Source organism: Lepisosteus oculatus, chromosome 9 (genome assembly GCF_040954835.1).
Source record: "Lepisosteus oculatus isolate fLepOcu1 chromosome 9, fLepOcu1.hap2, whole genome shotgun sequence".
Classification (NCBI taxonomy): domain Eukaryota; kingdom Metazoa; phylum Chordata; class Actinopteri; order Semionotiformes; family Lepisosteidae; genus Lepisosteus; species Lepisosteus oculatus.
The window spans coordinates 43,998,587-44,018,948 of record NC_090704.1 but is presented as its reverse complement, the minus strand read 5'-3'; the positions used below and the strand labels follow the sequence as shown (position 1 = coordinate 44,018,948).

At 41.1% G+C, this 20,362-nt stretch overlaps 1 protein-coding gene across 2 annotated transcripts in view; it reads left to right on the top strand.

Moving 5' to 3' along the window:
* The first annotated feature begins 3,502 nt into the window (after positions 1-3,502).
* Positions 3,503-20,362, top strand: part of pik3r5 (phosphoinositide-3-kinase, regulatory subunit 5) — a 36,362-nt gene continuing 19,502 nt past the window's right edge. Inside the window, exons 1-2 of one of the 2 annotated variants that reach the window (XM_015356520.2) lie at positions 3,503-3,694; positions 19,409-19,518. In XM_015356520.2, the coding sequence (XP_015212006.2) occupies positions 19,422-19,518 (97 nt within the window). In that variant the 5' untranslated portion in view covers positions 3,503-3,694; positions 19,409-19,421. Of the gene's footprint in view, positions 3,695-12,325; positions 12,714-19,408; positions 19,519-20,362 lie in introns of those variants that run through there. The other variant, XM_015356521.2, reaches the window with a different exon arrangement.

The following is a 20,362-nucleotide window of genomic DNA, read 5'->3' as shown; positions in this document are numbered from 1 at the left end:
TCTATTCACAAAATGAAAAAAAAAAGTAATTTCATTTTAATTGTTCAAATATTAATCAACATAGCACTTATGCGTTCCTTTATGTGTTTTGATTTTAAAAAAATCACCTTTAAGGTTTTGATTCGTTTTAGAGCTGTATCTCCGGTAGTTTGTAAATTGAATAAACAAGGGTTCAAAATATTCATGTATAGATCTCGTGTATATTAAAAAGAGAAATAGCATAATAACAGCCAACAGGTCCAAGGTACTCAGAAGTTCCAGATATGTCTGACTCAGAAAGTTTGGGGTGTTTTATAATTACTCTGATATTTGAACTGTGCGGAGTTGTTCTGCCTTGCTAGTCAGATAGATGTTTACGGGTGATTAAGTAAGAAGGGCGCCGTTTATTTTACGCACGCATTCATACTTTCAGACTGCACTACGTGGGCTTTTGAGACAGTCCTCATTACTGCACATGGCTTGAGTCTGACAGCTGGTAGTGTTTGGCCTGTTTTAGTTAATTGATTTAACGATTAGGCTTGGTGCCTCGCGAGCAGGATGACACATCTCCTGTCGCGTTAAAGGTTTATTCCTGGTATTTTCACCACGCCTGGCTACCGACACTATCGTCCGAAATGACCAATTCCTTGACATTCAGTAGGGGATGAGCAGGCTCTAAAAGAATCACTGAACAGCAAATCCAGCTTTTATTAGTCATCATCACGCCTCCCACTTTGTCCGGCGTCTGTTCAGATCTTTGGGGGATCGCGGCGCCCGTTGAGTCAAAAGTTTTAAATGCGTGTCTGAGCTGTGATATTTGGAATGCGATTCTGTAAAATGTTATCGTGGAAGCTGTGTATTCCTGCGGCGCTGCGAATTAGGGAAATATTCTCTCCAGGGAGAATATGACTCACGAAGTACACGATTATTGAAGTAGTTTTTTTTAAATGTCACAAAAAAAGGCAATCGTTGTATTGGATCATAGAATGTATACTGGCGTAAATGATCCTGACAAAAAAAAAGATTTGCAGGGGATGTAAGGAAATGATGTAGCTCTACAGTCCATCACACGTCTTCATCTGGGCTGAGAACAAGATCCAAAAAACACAGCAGCAGCGGATTCTGCGGAGGGGCTTAAATCGGGCTGCTCCCTCAAGACGGTCATCATCGTATTCATCAGCAGAGTTGGTTTAGTTGGCCACACTGCCCTCTAGTGGAAAACGTTCACGAAGCGCTTAAAGGGGGGTTGCTATTGCCGACGCATTTGGGAAAAACTGATGTGAATACAAGTTAATTAATCATAATACTTCCTTACACTTATATAGTGCTTTTCTGGACACTGTACTCAAAGCGTTTTACAGCCACCACCAGTGTGCAGCCCCACCTGGAGGATGCGACTGCAGCCATAGTGCGCCAGAACGCTCACCACACATCAGCTCATGAGAGCAGAGTAATGAAGCCAGTTCAGAGATGGGGATTATTAGGAGGCCATGATTGGTAAAGGCCAGGGGGAAATTTGGCCAGGACGCCGGGGTTACACCCCTACTCTTTTCGAGAAACGCCCTGGGATTTTTAATGACCACAGAGAGTCAGGACCCCGGTTTTACGTCTCATTCGAAGGACGGCGTCAAAGCGCACCATTCGTGGAAACAAGTAGAAACAAAAAAGAAAAATCACTTCACCTGTGGGATCTCTTCAGGTGTGTGGCAGAATGAGGGAGAGAGTAGGATCTAACTTCACTTAGCGCAGAAGGGTACGAAGGACGATGTGTATGTATAGTTATATTTACTATACAAACACACATATATATATATTAGACTGCCGTAATGTGACCTGAAAAGCAAGCTGTAAACTGTAAAATGATTGATGTGTATAAGAATGAGCTGTTTTGAATCTCTCACGCGTCTTTCACCCCGGTGTTTGCCTGTCATTCGCCTCGTACAGTATCCTTACGCTTTCCACTGGAATGATGCGAAAGTCATCCTTTTATTAAATTCGTAACCTACACAGATGTTCATAGCCTTGAGTGAAAATAAAGATAAAATCTAACTTTCGTAAAACGCTTTATGAATACAGTCCAGTGTTGCAGCAATGCTGCCTTTTTGTGTGGGACGAGTGAAGTTTAGGGAAGCAAGGTGGTGATATTTTGCTGTGTGTGTCAGAATGGTGTGCCATCTTCTTTTCATCCTGGGGGTAGACTTGTCTGTATCCCGTAAAGGATGAGAGAGTCAGCTCTCCTTCTGATACTTACACTCAAATCTTTGATAGCCAGGGTACATCAATGAGTATGCAAGAAATTACAATTTAGAGTAAAACTATTGCATTCCCTCCACCAGTGGTTACTTAATCAATTGAATACTGTGTCTCTAATATGAAAAGGCAGGTAAAAATATTGTCATACAAGAATATGTGAAAAGTACCTCCATTGAGCTATGCAGATAGCAACAGACTGTGCAACTTGCTAGCTGTCAGTGTGTGTTGATCCAGAAGCTGTGTTACAGCCGGAGCTTAGTGAGTCCAGGATATTGCACTGGACTGGGTCTTTACCACTAACACAGAGGCTCGTGGTTGGCTCTACCATGGCAAGTTCACCTGCAGTATGTGTCTTGGGGAGGTGGGTGGGGGGTCCCCTTGCTTGGTTTCTGATACCCACAAGGGAGGGGATTTTGTTTTCTGGTCTGTTCTTCTGTGATAAGATAGCAGAGATTGAAAGACTTGGGCCACCTACTGCAAATAAACAATTTAGGAGTCTTGGAGTCTTTGTTTTTCTTATTCATAACACAGGGATCAATAATGGAGCAGTTTTGGGAGTTTGGATCAATATTACAAATGTATAACAGAAATCAGTGTACTGATCTAAATTAGGCAGAATAGTGGTCCTAATACAGATCCCAGTGGTACACCACTCAGTACATCAATGTAAACATTCACCCCATTATTTGGACTCTCTATTTTCTATTCATTAACCAGCTCTCAATCCACATGTGGGCATTACTTTGAATGCGTAGCTCCTGTGATTTGAGAATGAATCCTTTATGCAGACCTTTACCAAAAGCTTTCTGAAAACCGTGATACATTTCTATCCATTACTGTTCTTGCTTGTTCAAAGAACACTGACAGCCAAGATCGGCCTATTCTGTTGTTTCTCAAGTTGCCTGACGAAGAAGATTCTTTTATTGTCCGTGAGTCAGATAGCAGAATGAATATTTCACAACGACAATCTCTTGTCTCTCCCCTTTCCTGCCAGATCAAAGACGCTGGCCTTCTTTTTAGACATACGTCTGCAAAGCACCAACAGGATGATCAGGGAATAAAAGCCCGAAGCACTGAAACTGCAAAGCCCTCGGCGTTGTTCAGCCAGAGAGCAAGTGCTGTTTTTTAAAAGAAACGATCTCAAAGAATAACATAGTTCCTTCAAGTGATGCAGAAGCTGTGAACTCTAAACCACTCCCACTCGTTACGACAGAGACAGCCTCCCTTTGTCAACACTGTTGTGCACCTTTCATGCATTTCCTGTCTACAGTGCAGAAGCCCTTCAGTGTGATTAGCTCTGTTTTTCTGTCGGAGCAGAGTGAATTCATCATTTAAGGATGTGGCACATTGCTTGAATCTCCCTAACAAATGAATGACAGAGTTCTTTGGACTTCACGGGGGGAACATTTGAAACAAAGAGTTGTCTGATGCCAAAGGGATGGACTGTATAAGAAGGGTGCAGGTAAGCTTTCAGATTCTGTCGTGCTGTGATTGGCTTCTAACTATTGCACAATGTGTACCTGAAGACTTGCTGTATTAATGAAGACAAATTCAAGGCTGGCTCCCTCCAGTATCTCGCAAGGATGAGGTTTGTACGGAGTTGAGAGACGTGCTGTAGGCATTTGGATTGTCATCAAATTGCTACGCCCCACTTCCACACTCCTTCATTTGAAATTCACGTTCACATTATTGCACTGACATTTATTGACAGTGTATTACGAGAACGGAATTTTGTCACTCTGACACCAGAAGCTTCGCTTTCCTTCCTCATGATCCAGTTGTAGATGTTTTAAAACAATTTATAACTTGTCTTTCAAACTAGCCTCCTTAAGAAATATTCCAGTCTAGCAACTTTATATGTACAAAGAAGCAGCTTTCCCTTGGAGGACAGTCCTGATGGTGAGGTCAAGCACTAGTCCCTTTGCCATGTGTGAACAAAACATGTTTTCAGTCTTCCGCTGTTTTCCAAGCTTTCTGAATTCACAGCCTTTTGTGAAAAGTAGTATCACTCTTATTTGTGTGCAACTGGCAATTACCACATCAAAAACAAGAGAATGAAAAAACAAACTAAAATGCAAATTCAGATAGTCATTGACACCGTCAAACCAGTAGCGACCTATATCACTTGTGACCTTTTGTTTTAGAAATTGTGTTTTAGAAAAAAAATAACATAGGGTTGAATGCAGAAGCTGTATCTCCACTAATTATCAGATGTGTTGAGAATCCAATTTTCGAATCTTACAACAGCAGCTTTGCTTTCATACAAATGTATTCAGGACAATTGTACCCAAGCAATAGTTGTTTCTGTGGAGCACTTAATAATTAATGTCTTTGAAAACAAACCTTATTTTCATTCATAACATGTGATTCCTTAACTGTATGGGATGTGCTGTGGAGCAGACTTTGCAAATTTCTCTCAGCCTGATGAAGACTTTAGTTTTTTAAGGTATTTGATGTACTTTAATACATGTTCCATATGCTACATTTTTAATAAGAAACCGCGTTTGGCTGTGGCCTTAACGTTCCATATTCATCTAGACTTCCTGTGGTATATTTACTCATACATGGATTGTAACCTCATTTGAACTCAGTCAGGTGTAACAGAATCTGTTTCTAATGTGATTTATCCCATAGTAGATGACATTATTGGACTTTCACTCATTATTCAATGGGTAACTTTAGTAGGAACTACTAGAAAAACAAAAACCAGCACTCTTGAGCTGTAGGACCTTTGTTGCTTCAGAAAATATTCCCCAGCTGCCTCTGATACTGTCAGTGATAATGCTAAAATGGGATTCTGATGAAGAAAATCTTTGCATCTTTATGTACAGTGATGCTTGCATTTAGCATTGTCTGAAGCTGAGGAAAGACAGATTGCCTTGTGTTTGACTTGCAGATGTTGCTGTGCTTTTGGTCTTCGAAATGTAAAGCAACATCTGTCACTGCTCCTGATCTTTCATCTGTCGTGGTTTTGCTTATTGCTAGTAGCTGTTTGTTAAACCTGCTTACACCAATCGAGAGCAAGTGAGTCAGTTTTGTTTCAGCAACCTATAAGGTTTTGTTACGAAAAATGGGTATGTGGTTTGCTATGTTATATGGTGATAAACTCTGTTAATCACTATGACTATCGTGTGTCATATCATACGTAAAGGGCCAAGTGTTTTGTTTCCCTTGTTGCTCTGGTTTTTGTGTGTGCGTGTGTGTGTGGAGAGTATTGTCAAGATGACTTCATTGGCTAAAAGGAAGCAACTTCCTATGTAGCTTCCTCCATGGTCCAGATCACTTCCTCTTTAGAATTGCCAATATGATTTTGACTGTCACACTAATAATATAAAATTGGGAAGTACAAGTGAAAATTCTAGAAGCAATATATGTCAAAGCGCATTATAGAAGCAACTGAGAGATGTTTTTGTGAAGCAATGAGGATCTGAAAAATGACTGGATAGGCAAGGGATTTGTTGTCAAAGAGACATTAACAAATACCTTCTTCAACAGAGAGGAAGTTCTTTATTCCTAGTCTTTATATGTGTAATTCTATCACTCAAATATACCCCAATTAAACTGTAATTGATTCCTTTTCAAGGGCCACAAGACTTAGGATGCAGGGTCTGAAAATGTAGGTGAAACAATCTAAATAATAAAAATAGGAATATGCTTTCTGGAAAAAATGTTAGGAAATCCCAGTGAAATTGATGGACTTTCCTAGTGACAGTACAGGGAGAGAAACACATCCATCATCTTCACTGACCAGAATAATTCTCACAGAGCTCTGAACCTTTATCTGGTAGAGGTTCTGCATATTTTGGCCACAGAGTACATAAACTTCTTATTTTCATTGTGAAATTCATCTTGAAATTGTGACCACCAGCTTTTACTTGTGGACTGAGTTGTTGTTGCAGAATGAATGTTGGTGAAAGACAGTGCAGTATTTTCCTGACAGAGCAGAGAGACTGCAGAACACCCAGAACCCTCTTTTGTCTATTCGGTTGTATCTTTAAAAATGGATTTCTACAATGTATGTTGTAAATATTTTGTCCCTTTGAAAATTATTTAGTTACAGCCAAAGCAGTTTCATTGACCATGTCTTTCTACCATGTTTGTGTATAATGTTGACACTTCTATTATAAAAATAACCTAGTATATAATAATAACAATAGGAAAAAAGCAATAAACATACAGAGAACAAGTGGGATGCAATTGTGCTGACAGATTAATAATAAATGCTAAACAGAGAGAAGTCATTTTTTAACTCCACGCCCTGCTTCTGTAATTGGTTTTATTTTCATATTCAGCGGTGAGAGATAAATTGCATATGAAGTTCACTTTCTTTTGCATGCAGCGAAGGACAGGAGAATGTGCAAATTTCTGCTAGCCCCTTGAGTCTGACGCAGGACGTCTCACTAAGTAATAGTGCTATTTCTTGTAAACGTCTGGAAACAGGACATGTTGCCGTAAAGGTCTGACAGCTTGAATGTGATCAATTATGGGCATGAGAAACACACAACTCGTAACCATACAGGCCTGTTCATCCATTTGTTTTCAGAAAGTGGTGTGTCTGAAACTGCGACTGCATTGTGTCTTTAGAGCATTGCAGTCAGCTAAGCCTAATCTGATAGGCACAGGGCAGAGACTCAAGCTGAGGCTGTACCATGGGCACGTACACACACATGCGTCCACTCACACGCATGTATGGACAGCAATGGCAAAGAGCGATTTAGCCTGGGCAGCGTGTCTTTGAACCGTGGGAGAAAAAGAGACTCCTCCAGGGGAGAACATGCAGGCTCAACCCAGACAAGGCCAGATGCCAACCCTCTCTGCCTTAATCAGCTCACGGTTAATATCACGAGCTACACTCTTCCTGGTGTGACTCTTGCCCTTGTCCTTGATCTTCACAGAAGAGGCTCAGATGAGTAATTTAAGCCTTATTGCTGGTAATTGAGACATAGGGGGATTCCCTCAACTGCAATAGTCTCTTTCAAATACACTTTGTAGCCACATAGTATATTATTAAAATTAGGAGTTACTATTTTAATGTTGGGCACTTACAGTGACAGTTTAAGTTGTTTTGCTTGTATGTATGTACATGCTTGTCCTTTTTTTCTAAACATCCTTTTCAAAACGATTTCATTTTTCATTTGTGTTTTCAATAAGAACTTGGTGGAAATTTTAGTAAAAAAAAAACAGCTCATTTGTTTATTTTAGGGCAAAGTAGGGGTTTTGTTTCAGCTAACATCTATAAGAAACTTGCCCATGAATACTGAAATGTTGTTGACTAATGATTTCTGGAGGTTTTTCAGGTACTTTTGACTTATGTTTGTGATTTAACTGCAGTCTCTTTTGTGTTTTGAATATCACTTGCTGCAGAATCTTAACCACCTGCCCAGGAAAAGATAGTTTTTTTTCATTGCATTTTCACAGTGTGACTTACTGCTTATTAACAGAAGTTTTTAGTGATTTTTAAGAACCAGTCTTGTTCTTGTGATAATAAAGCTTGTGCCAAAGGATATGAAGACTTTAAATTCTTAAAAGCATAATCAATCTGAAACATTGGAAGGCTTTGAAAAGGTGTCTTGCACTTACCACAGTGTTCTAAGTTGCATTTAAAACGTTAAACTAGATTTGAAGTTTACTTTGTCAATCATAGCTGCCGGCAATCTCTTAAACAGGCTTAAATGAAATAAAAATTTTGACCTCCTAGACAATCACATATTTCAGACCTATCTGACGCCAGTCTGGTTTTCCAGAAGCTCTTTCCTCCTACCTGATGGAAAACGGCTTTTAAATGCTGGGTTTGTAATTTGCAGCTGTGGGTGGACTGAAGTTCTGATTTCATCTCGATTGAACCGCTGGGTGAATTCAGCAAACCTACACATTTCAATTGAGCTTAAATGGCAACTTCGTCAGCAGTTGAAGATGCTGAGATACAGTCAAGGGGTGAGCTTTGTGGTATTCTGGGAAGGAAACCCAAAAACCCTGCGCCAGACAAAGTTTCCTTTAATAAGCTTGTAATATCAGTGTAGAGCTTTGTCAGCTCTTTTTTTCTTCTTATACGTGGTAAACGATGGAGGGTCCGAGCTTGCTTTTTCCTAGTTAGGTACGCAGGTAGAAACGATATGTTTTGCTGGGGTTTTTAGCATATCTGACTGTTGTGTGACGAAGCACCGCCCTGCTGAACGAGATGGAGTCGGTAATCGGCGATTTAAAAGTTCAGCAAAAGGCGGACGAGATAAAGGCGGATCCGGGGGCAGTCGGTGCACGTGCTCCGCGCGTCCTCCTGCGCTCATTTACGCCGTGTAATCTAACCATCCGCTTGATGCTGGTTGAAATTGGTGGTTCTGGATGAATATCTCCTGCCATTTCGTTGTTGTTTCTTTTTGGCGCGGGTGTAACAAGATTTTATCGTTCCACTTTTTTTTTTGGTCTTGTGTCTGTCTTCTTCCAGGAAGGAAGACCTAAGCTTCTTAGAAAGAAAGCAGCAACACCTACTCTCAACAGACGGAAAAGCGCGCACGTTTAAATGATACCAAGCTCATGCTGCCTCTCGCTCTGCAGCCTTCTTTTCCTGTTTGCACTCGCACTCCCTCCCTAATCTAAAAAAATCACCTTTGTCGGTTTTAACCCTTTCACTTGCGTGTAAGATTGCAATTTGCGGCCAGGTTTAGCGGTCTGAGACGTGGCCTTTTTTTGGCATCTCCATGCTGACGTATCAGCTTGGGGCCCTGACGCTCGCTCGAGCTTGCCAGGTTTGAACACACACACAGACAGAGAGAGACAGAGACAGACACACACAGAGACAGAGAGAGAGACGGTTGTGCCTGTGGTTCCTATGAGGAGAAGAACACACGAAGATGGAAAAGTCAAATCAGCAAAGTACAGCCCTCCTTCTTAAGCACCTTTGTCGTTTTCTGAGTTCAACTGTTTGCTCAAACTCGAAGGCGGAGCAGAGAGGGTCTGATTATATCAACCTAATTAAATTAAATTTAATTAAACACTATTAAACCTAGGACAGCACGGTGGTGCAGTTGGTAAGCATCCCTGCCTTGGAGCACTGGGGCCCAGGGTTCAATTCCACACCTGTGGTGTTTGTGTGTTCTCCCTATATTTCCTCCGAATCCTCTGGTTCCTTTAGACAGTCCAAAGACGTACAGTGTGGGCAGGTAGATTGGCCGTGCTGTAAGTATGTGCCTGCCTGTGTCTGTGTGTGACCTGTGATGGACTGTTGTCCTGTCCAGGGTGTATCCTTGTGCCTGTTGCCTACTGGGATAGGCTCCAGCTCCCCTATGACCCTGGATTGGATCAAAAGAGGTTAGAGAATGGATGGATGAATTATACCTAATTTGAATGAGGTTGATTTATTGGCTTGACTCACCTGACCCTAAAAAAGGGGAAACGATTTGACAGTTTTGGTGTCTTGACATGCTTGAAATTGCTGGCTCTTGTAAAGCAGGCCTGCTCGTCTGACCCTTTACTGGACAGACACTTTTTACCATAATACAATTTATCAGCCTACTCTTCAGCCTACTTTTTTGGTTAGGTTTAGGGCTAGAACTCCTTCTCCCTTTCCTTTATTTTGAGGGGTGAGCCAGCAAGCTGCTGCAAGAGCACAAATCAGACATCGCCAAGCACTTCAGCGAGTCATGGAGGTAGGGAGAGTCTTCACTAAATGTTTCAAGTATTCAGGACGTGAATACGAGTGTTACGATAATGCGCAGTCTGGGTAATTCAATGGCGTGCAGTACACGGAACAATCTAATTTTCCTGACGTCACTAGAATATGCCTTGTGACATGTAGGCACCATTAAGTTAAGATATCATAAAATGTGCAAAAAGATCTGTCAAGTCACTACTTGGGAAGTGTTGGAGCAGAAGACCATCTAGCTGCAGTGCTGAATGTGCAGATCCCTGGAAGTGTATGGAATTGTTGTGTAGCGTGTCAAAATGTTGGGGTTTTCAATACTGTGGCTAACACTTCGGTGCGGGATGTGTGGGAACTCGTCTAAATGGTTTATACAGAGGTTGTTGTGATGTTTGGTCTCAATGTGTTCTTAAGTTGACTTTTGGTTTCATCTACAGTAAACGCCTGAATTGTTTGTAAATCAAAAAATCGAAGAAAACTGAAACAGAGGAGCATCAGGCACCTAACGCCAGTGCATGCTACGCCACGTCTTGTGCATCTCCAGTGGCTTTTATTAGTCTGATTATGTGATCGTACATATCAGAATATGATCTGTGTAGGATCTCAGATGCAAACTTTGGCTTACCATCATACACGCAACAGGAATTTAAATGTGCACTAATTTTAATGGCACATGAAATGTCACATTTGGTTTACGTTGTCATTTTGTAAGGGAGCCATTAGCATTTATGCATCAAATGCAGGAGTCTGTTAATTCAAAGCTTTTTTAAATCAATAATAATAATAATAATAATAATTGCTTACACTTATATAGCGCTTTTCTGGACACTCCACTCAAAGCGCTTTACAGGTAATGGGGTCTCCCCTCCACCACCACCAGTGTGCAGCCCCACCTGGATGATGCAACAGCAGCCATAGTGCGCCAGAACACTCACCACACACCAGCAATCAGTGGGGAAGAGAGCAGGGTAATGAAGCCAGTTTATAGATGGGGATTATTAGGAGGCCATGATTGGTAAGGGCCAATGGGAAATTTGGCCAGGATGCCGGGGTTACACCCCTACCCCAAGGTGTCAATTCAAAACAAAAGGTTGAATTGACACCTTGGCATTAGATTTTACAGAGCAGCATATTTTCAAGAACTAGGTGAGAAAGGAAAATGAATCCAGATAGCATCTTATAACCATGGCCAACAGGGTTATATTCGGTCACAGCACAGGTTTCAAGGGCTGATAGAAAGCAGCCTGTCTCCAGTCCAGGAGGGGTGGATTCCTGCTGGATTTAGGAATGGTTTTTAATCAAGAACTGGTTAAGACCGAAGCTAAACAAGTGATTTGACAACTTCTCCAAATAACTTGTTCATTATGAATGAGTAATTAACAGCGGAATTGTAGTGAAAACCATAGGACCCTCCCACCCCTGAGGACTTGAATTGTCTATTCTTGTTTGAGTGTCACATTTACTAAAAAGCAGAGGGCACTAGCTCACACACACACAATTTACATTTTATCTCCAGTCTGATACAAATTACCGTTGAGTTCACATAAAATGCATATGAAGTGGCTGAGTGACTTTACACAGCAGAAGAAGAAGCTCATTTAGCTCATTTTGTGCTGCTCTGCAGGTGTGTGTGGGGTGCATCTTTTGTTTTGTTTTTCCACTCCTCTAACAGTTTTTTTTCACCTCGGGAGGCAGACAGCTCTTTAGCGCTGAAACAGATGATCAGGGATGAATGGTAGGAAAAGGAAGCTGGGACCACTAGAAAAGCAGCATGTATTTCCTGATCTTGGTTTGGAGCTGCACCTTCTCTCCATCTGCCTGCACTGCTGCTCAAAAACGCCACGTAAACGTGCTCACCACGTGCTCACCACTTCAGACAGCATCAGTCCACTTTGCCCAACTTCAAAGGCTGTGGCCTGGAGAGGACTCACGGTCGACGCGTGTATTGATTATGTACCAGTCCCATAAGCGACCCATAAGCCGCAAACTTGAATTCTGTTTTGTAGCTAAAGATCCAGGGAGCGTGGGTAAATCAATGAAGAATTCCCCATGAGCTTAATGCCTTTAAACAACAGGGCTTGTTGCCGCATTGTTTAAGCCCCTTTGTTTCCTAAAGCTACCATAAGCTCATTCTCATTATAGAAGAAACAGGCTGTTTATAGCCGAGAGGAAAGCCATAGGAATATCTGCAACCATATCAATCAAAACGCCACAATACAATGTACTCCTTGCAGAATTCTCAAGCAGTTTCTCAACCCTTTTTGGTCACACACAATAGTTTGGATCCTGGTCAGCACCTGCTTCCTTAACAGAATGGGAGACTGATCTTCCTGTTTGGTGGTTTTGGAAATTTGATCACGCTAAGAGCAAGGGGATAATATGATGCAGAAATTATGTAAATGCCCGGCAGAGTACACATTGCAACACCATCGGCAATAATGCAACATTGTCTCGGACGTTAAAAGGCCTTCGGAGTGAGAATAGATTATTCCATGTGTTCTTTGCTGTGCGAGGGGTAGCTTGAAGCAAATGGCTTGTTTTGTATTCTAACTCCCAGAAACCAAAAGCCAGGCACCATTCAGGATTGAAGCATCAAATCTGAGCTGCCAGATCAAGACACCGACTTTTTCCGAGTTCTGTCAAGTGAAGATCTAGGGCAGCCTCTGTCTCAGGAGTGTGTTCTTGGCGTTAACCAGCGCCGCTGTGAAGTGGATTATGAGTTTACTTGGTTGAATCCGTGTCATTCTTTGGAGCGGACGTGGTGGTTTAATGATATATTTTGTCTTAAATTTTAATCTGGAGAAAGGCCTGATCTCCTTGTTTCTCTCATCTCTCTGCATCAAAGGTATGTTTGCCTTTCCTTATCAGTTGTTTCTATTCTTTCAACTTTGAGGGCCGCATTTTAACATTGTGGTTTTATTGTGAAGTTAAACGCCACTTAATTTCATAATTCCAGTTATAAACATTGGTTTGTTTTGTACTAGCAATGGTATCCAACGCTGTCTAACTGAGGACCTAATATTAATATGAAAGCAACAGAAACCGAGACTACAGCAGTACATTCAGCACTGATGTCACATTCACAGGGACTGCAATGTAAAAGATATGCACTCTCATTCCAATTAGCATTTAACCAAAATTAAAATATATTTTCTGATGTCATTGAAATCATACAGTAGCGCAATGATTTTTAGATGATTGCATTTTCTGAAAGCAGTTAAATAATGGAAAGTTCGTTACCAGTGGATCTTGGAATTTAAATATAGTTGCAGCACCTATTATAACACCAATTTCAAGATGTAAAAGACACTGGCTATCACAGAATACATCCTGAAAGTTTATACATAATAATTCCGCCTGATGTCAGAGACAAGCAGAAGCTCATTCTTGGTGCTGAGGGCTGTTCAGCAGTGTGGAAGACAAGGACACTGGGATAGGTTGGTGTCAGCTGTCTTTCCTTATTGCAAAACCTTCAAATGTGGAACTAAACTTGTTGACATTAGAAAGGAAATGCACACATCCCCTTATGAAAGGGAATGATTTCATGATTTCAACATTTTACAGCCAAAATAAGAAGTGTGCAAAATGTTGTTTTTTGTCAGTCTGAAATACATTTTTTTTTGTGAGGGGGGAATGAGGAGAAAACAGCTTTTAGCAGATTCCAAATTGACATTCCCGTGTTAGCACCTCCAATTAATCATTTAAGATAGTTCTTTCTGTCTCTCACATAGAAACCTCAGTGTGTAACACCCTCATAGAGCATTCGTTTCCCAGCATTTGGTGCAGACCAGGCACTTATCTCTGCCCGTCGTAGTTACAGCTTCAGTGACTGTCCTAGTGACAGCGCTGTAGTCATTGCCTTTTCCTTCTGTCATGTTCTCAGTTTAGGTCTGGTGAGATCCAATACTCTGTCTGACATAAATGTAGGGCTTTCAGAAGTTCAGTCAAGAATGTTATTTTTTCTTCCTTCTGAGTAGTTTTTTAAATAATTTAAAACCATGCTTCACAATTGTAGTTTTCAGGAGATGGAACAACCAAGCTAATGCCCTCTTTATACATCAAATTCATTCCAACCAGTGATCGACTGTCACACATCATGTATCCTCACTGCAACTGCTTGTCATATATTCTATATCATCTTGTCACACAGAAGCTTGCTCAGGCATGATCTACATACATATGTTTCAAAGTCAGTGAAGCTGAAGTCTGTTTTCCAGTGCCAGCTAACACTGCATTGATCTGTTGAAGTGTATACAGGATAGAGCACACCTCTGTATATTTGCAAGTCAAGACTTCAGGAGAAGGCATTTGGTATTCAAATCGGGGACAAATCCAAAATGTTATTTCAAGCTGTTTTGTTTTTGTTTCCATTCCCTTGCTGTAAACAGTGGAATAATTGTGAATGGAGTCGGTTCATTCCCTGCAGAGGTATACATTTCCTGCTTGCTGTGCCAAGTGCTGTTAATGTAAAAGATCCCTTCTCATTGCGCTGAACTGCATGACCTTCAGTTCTCATCCGCCATTCATTAGCATGCAAGGTAATAGTCTGCTTTACCTCTGCAGCTGCAAACTGAGGACATTTCCTGTCTTTTTCTGAAACCCACATGTGTAAAAATAGTGAAAACTTCATTCACGAGCAGCCCCCCAGTACAGTATACGGTAGGGCATAGAGGAGCTGAAATGTCAGTATGTATAAGATTCAGTGCCTTCTGTGTAAGAACATTTGTTTATATGTTACTGTTAGTAAGAAACGGATTAGTTCCCTTTTCATTGAAGATAGAAGTTATGTTTCTGAAACAGCTGAGCAAGTAATACCTCTGAAAACACTGATAGGAATCAGTGAAAAGGGGCTGGCTTTAATGTGCTCAGTGTCAAGAGAGAGCTGCATGAAGCCAAACTGACGTAATAAAGCTAGTCTCTTACTCATAGCCTCTGAACTTCTAAACCCAAGTTTTCTAAAAAACACACATTGCATGTGTTACTTTATTCTGTGTGCCGAAAGGTTGGAAAAGACTTTATTATGTTGCAGAAATTGAAAATTTCTAAAAAAGAGGATGTATTAAGAGCCCAACCCACTTACCCTACATTGACATCCTATATGACGTACAGAAGATTTCAGCTGTTCAGCTCACTGTGCACCATGAATTATGGGTATGAATATTGATTATCTCTTTGTCCGATTGCAACACTACAAGAGAAGGAAATGCCGCGTGTTGTTATTCTGCTTTTTAAGTTCTGTCTCCTGCGATTTGATAAAGAGTAATCTAGTCTACTGGTCTTAACTCCCATTCTAACCTCTACAGCTTATCATTTTAGGTCTTTGTCTAAATGTATTTGTGCCACTGCTTAGAGTTAGCTATGTCACTCTGATAAATCCTAATAAAAAATCTATGTGTTTATTAATTGTGGCTTTATACAAGAAGATGAAAGAAAGTCTTTGTTTCTGTAACATTCTTCTCACACAATGTGAACAAAACGTTTTTTCCACCTCGTTTTCATTCTCTAAAAATATGTAAAACATTTTAAAGTATTTTAAAAATAAAACACTATGCTTTTTCTGGTGTTTTTTAGCAGAACAAAAGCATGCAAATGGCCTGGCCAGTTCCTTTTACTCTGCTCTGCTATGCAAATTTTGCCAGAATTTGTCATACAATCATATCAGCGAGTTCCAGTTCAGAAACTGCTTGGCTTGTTTGACTAATATCTTCTCCTGGGCAACAGCAAGGTGAACGAACATGTCCATGTAATGATCCAATTTAAGCAACACTCCTCCTCCTGTTTGCTGTGGCTTCTACACGCCAGGCTTTCTTAAATGTGTTCCAATTCTGTGGGCTATGTATCTCGCTTTTTTAGAGGAGAAACAGACAAAGACAAAAATACTTAAAAAAATACTCAAAAACTTAAAACGTTAAAGCAAATCGAGCTGGAAACACATAAATACTCTGTACTGACCACCCCTCCAGTCCAGAATACATTTGCAAGGCGTTCTGGAGAGTGCTGAAGGTCTTGAAAATCTGAATTAACAACTGGGTTCCCCAAAATGATAAGTAACACTTAATCCCATGTGCTTGCATTCACATCTGTAAACACAGTCCATGGCCTTCAGTTCAGAAATGCTGTTTAGGTCAACAGTAACTGGCATTGAAGCAGGCATTGTGGGCTTTCTCTTTTCTCTGAGTGGGTAGGCAACTAAAACAAGCCCTCATGAAACTGACCGAGCTGGGGTTCCCCTGTGGTTGCTTAGAAATCCCAGGTCTGCTACGTGAGTCAGTTCTTACACCCTAGTCATATTCCCTGTCTAAGATTTGCACTTGCCCCACTTCTATGCTGAGAATACAAAGCAAACGTGTCATGTGGTCCATTTGTATTTATATTTTTAAAAGACCTGAAATTGCAGGAAAGTGGTAGGCTCTCAAGGTGGAACGAATAACTGGTTAATGGTTAGGAAACAGATTACAGATGGGGGAACTGGGGTAGTGAAATTAATTAATTAATGGCGTTCCTCCCTGTACTAGGACCACTGATCGTTCTAATGTATAACAATCTACTAGTTAACTTCTCAGTTTTTCAGATCGGCTTAAACTTGAAGGATTAAGAAAAATCTGGGGAGCTGCAAAGGATATTCAGAAAGATTTAGACTGAATTCAAGACTGGGCAAACACCTGAAAGATGAATTTTAATGTAGATAAGTTCAGTGTATTCCGTGCAGGATGTAAAATATGCATTTTAAGTACCGATGGGAAGCACCAACCTTGGAGAAGTTGCTTATGAAAATGACTTAATCTAGACTCTATAGCAATAAAAAGCAATAAAAATGCAACCCAGCTCACTTCTTCAGAACCAACAGTGAAACGCAAAGCATGGAGCAGAAGTGAAAACTATGGGGCAGTGCATTCAGAAGTGAAACCAGGAGGCATTCGTTTACACTCAGGCTTGGGAGGGTCTGAAACAGCTATCTTATTGAAGCCGGTGCCCTGGCGTGTTTCAAGAAATGTCTGGATGTGGTCCCTGGGTCAGACAGATCCTCACAATCAATCCTGTCAGGTGTGGCCGAATGGCCTCGTTGTGTGTGCATTGATACTCATGTTCTTCAGCAGGGCAGGTGTGCATCTGTCTGTATCCACACCCTGTGTTTGTGTGTGGCTGCGGGCGGACTTCACCCGGGTTTGAGGCAGAGGTTCGTGTTGTTGTTCATTTGTGTTTTCTCCTTTTTAATACTTGCACGTTCGGAAGCATCAGCTTAGACTACCTGACGGATAGGGGAGATGTGACGCTCTGGATGTCCCTGAGCGAGTGATAATGACGCCGTCAGATATTCATGTCAGCTGTCAGTATTAGAAGTGTTACCTTCCATCTCTATCTGTGACATGTTTGTGGGCCATTTGAGTTAGGGACTGTCCACTAGAATAGGAAGGTGGGCGGCATGATTACATTTGTAATAAAGTACCAGTGCAGCCCGCTGTGAAACTAAACTGGTTGTAAATTAATTGCTAATTACTTGAAGACCCGAAACTCTTCACGTCATTCTCAGTGTGGCAAACAGCCCTTTATCCCAGCCATATGCTGCATGTCTCAAGTGAAATTTTTATCTGTTATGCTTTTCATGGGGGGTGGCATGGTGGCACAGTGCTGCCTCACAGTGCTGAGGCCCTGGGTTCAATTCCTGAGAAACTATCTGCATGGAGTTTGTATGTTCCCCCTGTGATTGGAAGGATTTCCTTAGCGCACTCTGGTTTCCTCTCACAGTCCAAAGACTTACAGCACTGGGAGGTTAATTGGCTTCTATGAAAACTGGCCCTGGTGTGAGTTTGTGCGTATCTGTGTCTGTGTGTGCCCTGCAATGGACAGGCATCCTGTCCAGGGTGTATCCTGCCTTGCACCTGTTGCTTGCCAGAACAGGCTCCCCTCGACCCTGAATTGGACAAAGCTGTTAAAAATGGATGGTTAAGAACACACTTACAACTGTCCATTTTGACAGGATTGTCTTTCTAGTTGTAGAAAGACATACTGTCATACTGGAAAATCATACTGTTCTTAAGGCTTGAGTTTCCTAAGGAAAGTGTTTCACAAATCACATATGCGATTCCGTGAGTGTAATTGTTTCTTCAGATTACATCAGCTCCGTCATTTCCTCAGAAAGTCATTAAGGACTCTGTGACACAGAAAACTTACGGTGACTTCCAGCAGTCATCCAGAAAAGTGAAGTTATTGAGTTGCAGCAGACAATTTAAAAAACACCACTCTTTTTGTTGTCTGAAGGATTTTAAGGGCTCAGTTTTGACCTTTGTTTTTAATGGTTAACCTTCACTTACCTGAGTAATGTCAGAGAGAAAATAAATTGAGCCCGTCCTTCACAATATAGCTGGAAAATGCCATGTTTGCATTTTTTTCCAGAATTTCAGAATGATCATGAGGCATTCATTGCGCAGTGTTTTCCGTTTTCCAAGCTCAGTACTGTAGTGTTGACACACTGTGCTGGTTCTGGACTACGATGAAAGCAGGAAGCCATGAGGAGACAGCGAAACCTGACATAAGACCAGAGTTGCCTAAAATGGCCATCGGACTTTACAGCTCATGTGCTTGTGATCACATCTGTAAATGCTGTCAATGGTAATTTTCAGACAAATGACACAATATACTTAGGTCATCAGTAAAACTGGAGAAGTAGGTGGTAACACTAGATTTCATAAAAGTTTGTTTTGACACTGACAAGCACCAAAAAAGCACCTTAGTAGATAATAATGAAATGTCCTCTGATCATTTTGACTTAGATTAAATCAATATTTTACTTACTTATACCACCACCTTTAACTCCTTGCAAATATATCATTACTTTCCTTCCCAAGAAGAATCACTGGGTTTGGTGTGCATTCCTAATGGCACTTTTCCAATGATGACAAACTAAAAGCAACAGAATCTCTTTTCCAAAAAAACCAAGAAGACTCATGTCAGCTAATCTCCAACCCAACGCTGGTGGAGCGGTACCACTTGGGGAAACTCAGTCATGGTCAGCTAGCGACATGATGACATTTCTCAGGTTCGAGCTGTACTGGTGCTTAACCTGCTTAACCTGACTGGCTGAGCCAGCTGATGGACCCTGGCCGTCCTGCAGTACGAATGGTATAAACACTGATGATCCAGTAAGGCCTACCCATGGGAGACAGAGAAGCTACTCTGCTCTAAAGCTGCATAATAAATTCCTTTAAAAAAGTAGTGAACACCCATAGAAGAGTTACAGTTTCACAATGAAGCAGTTGTGGAGGTTTGCTGCCTTTGAGCTATTCTGTTTGTTTTTTGGCTATTAATTTAGTTATTGCAGGCTTCTGCTTTGGGTTTTTGTTTTGTTTTTCTCCTAAAGGGGGAGAATGCAATGCCAAAAACAACAACGTGCCAATGCAGTGCCACTGCGGTGCCAATAACAAGTACAAACAGCCTTTGTGAATTCCCTGTAATTCCCCACAGCTGTTCTTCTCAGAACAGCATCAAATGGTTTTAAAGCGAAACGTTTCTAAATGCCAGCGTAAATGATGTCTTTCCTAGGCGATGAATTAAGATGCAGCATACCTCGTGCACAGAGGACCGCATCCATCATGCCTTAGAGAGATGCCTTCACAGACTCAGCCAGTCCTCCTCTGCGGACACTTGGAGCGGTAAGTGCATCACCCATTCTGCAGGATCTCTAGTGACGAGAAGCAGGACTTGACAGAACAGAATATTCTCAGATGACATATGACATAAACAGACTATGCCAGTGTTATATTGCACTTCAAAGTGGTTGTTAAATGAACCCATTGATTGTTTTTAATGAGCTGAACAAAATGATGAAATTTAACAGATTGGCTGAAAGGAAGTTGTTCCAGAAGCCACAAAGAAGCCGAAGAGCTGTAGGTATATAGCTTAGAGAGAAGGTGGGTTTCAATGGGGGCTGCGCCCCACACACAAACTGAACACTGTACAGGGTATTGATCTCTAGAGAAATGTCAAAGGGTTAATTAGGAATGGATGTGAATTAAGCTCAGTCATCAACACAGGCCTTCCCAAACATTACAGCCTACTTTGTTCTACAAAACATCACTCTTAATGAGCTTTTATATTACACTGCCAAGGAGAAGTCGGACAAATGTTCCAAAAACAGCCACACAAGCGAAACTAAACTAAATCTATTTTGCAACTTACCCTGTAGAGATGACAAAAACATAGCCAGTGGATTACAGCAACAATAAAAATAGGCAAAGAAAAACAGATTGCGAAATGTGCAGTTGAGTGTTCCCAGTTTGGAGTGATAAAAGTATTAAACAAGTTCTGAAGAATGATTACACCGGTAAAAGGTTTTCATTGCTAAAGACTAAATTGTCACATTGCTCTGCATGTCTAGAGAAATGTATGTGTAGAAATAAGACAAAGAAATCGAAAGAACTGGGACATCAAAACCCTGCAATGGGTATAGTCAAGGGTGAGCATGCTGTATATTATTATTCTATTGATCAAACATCC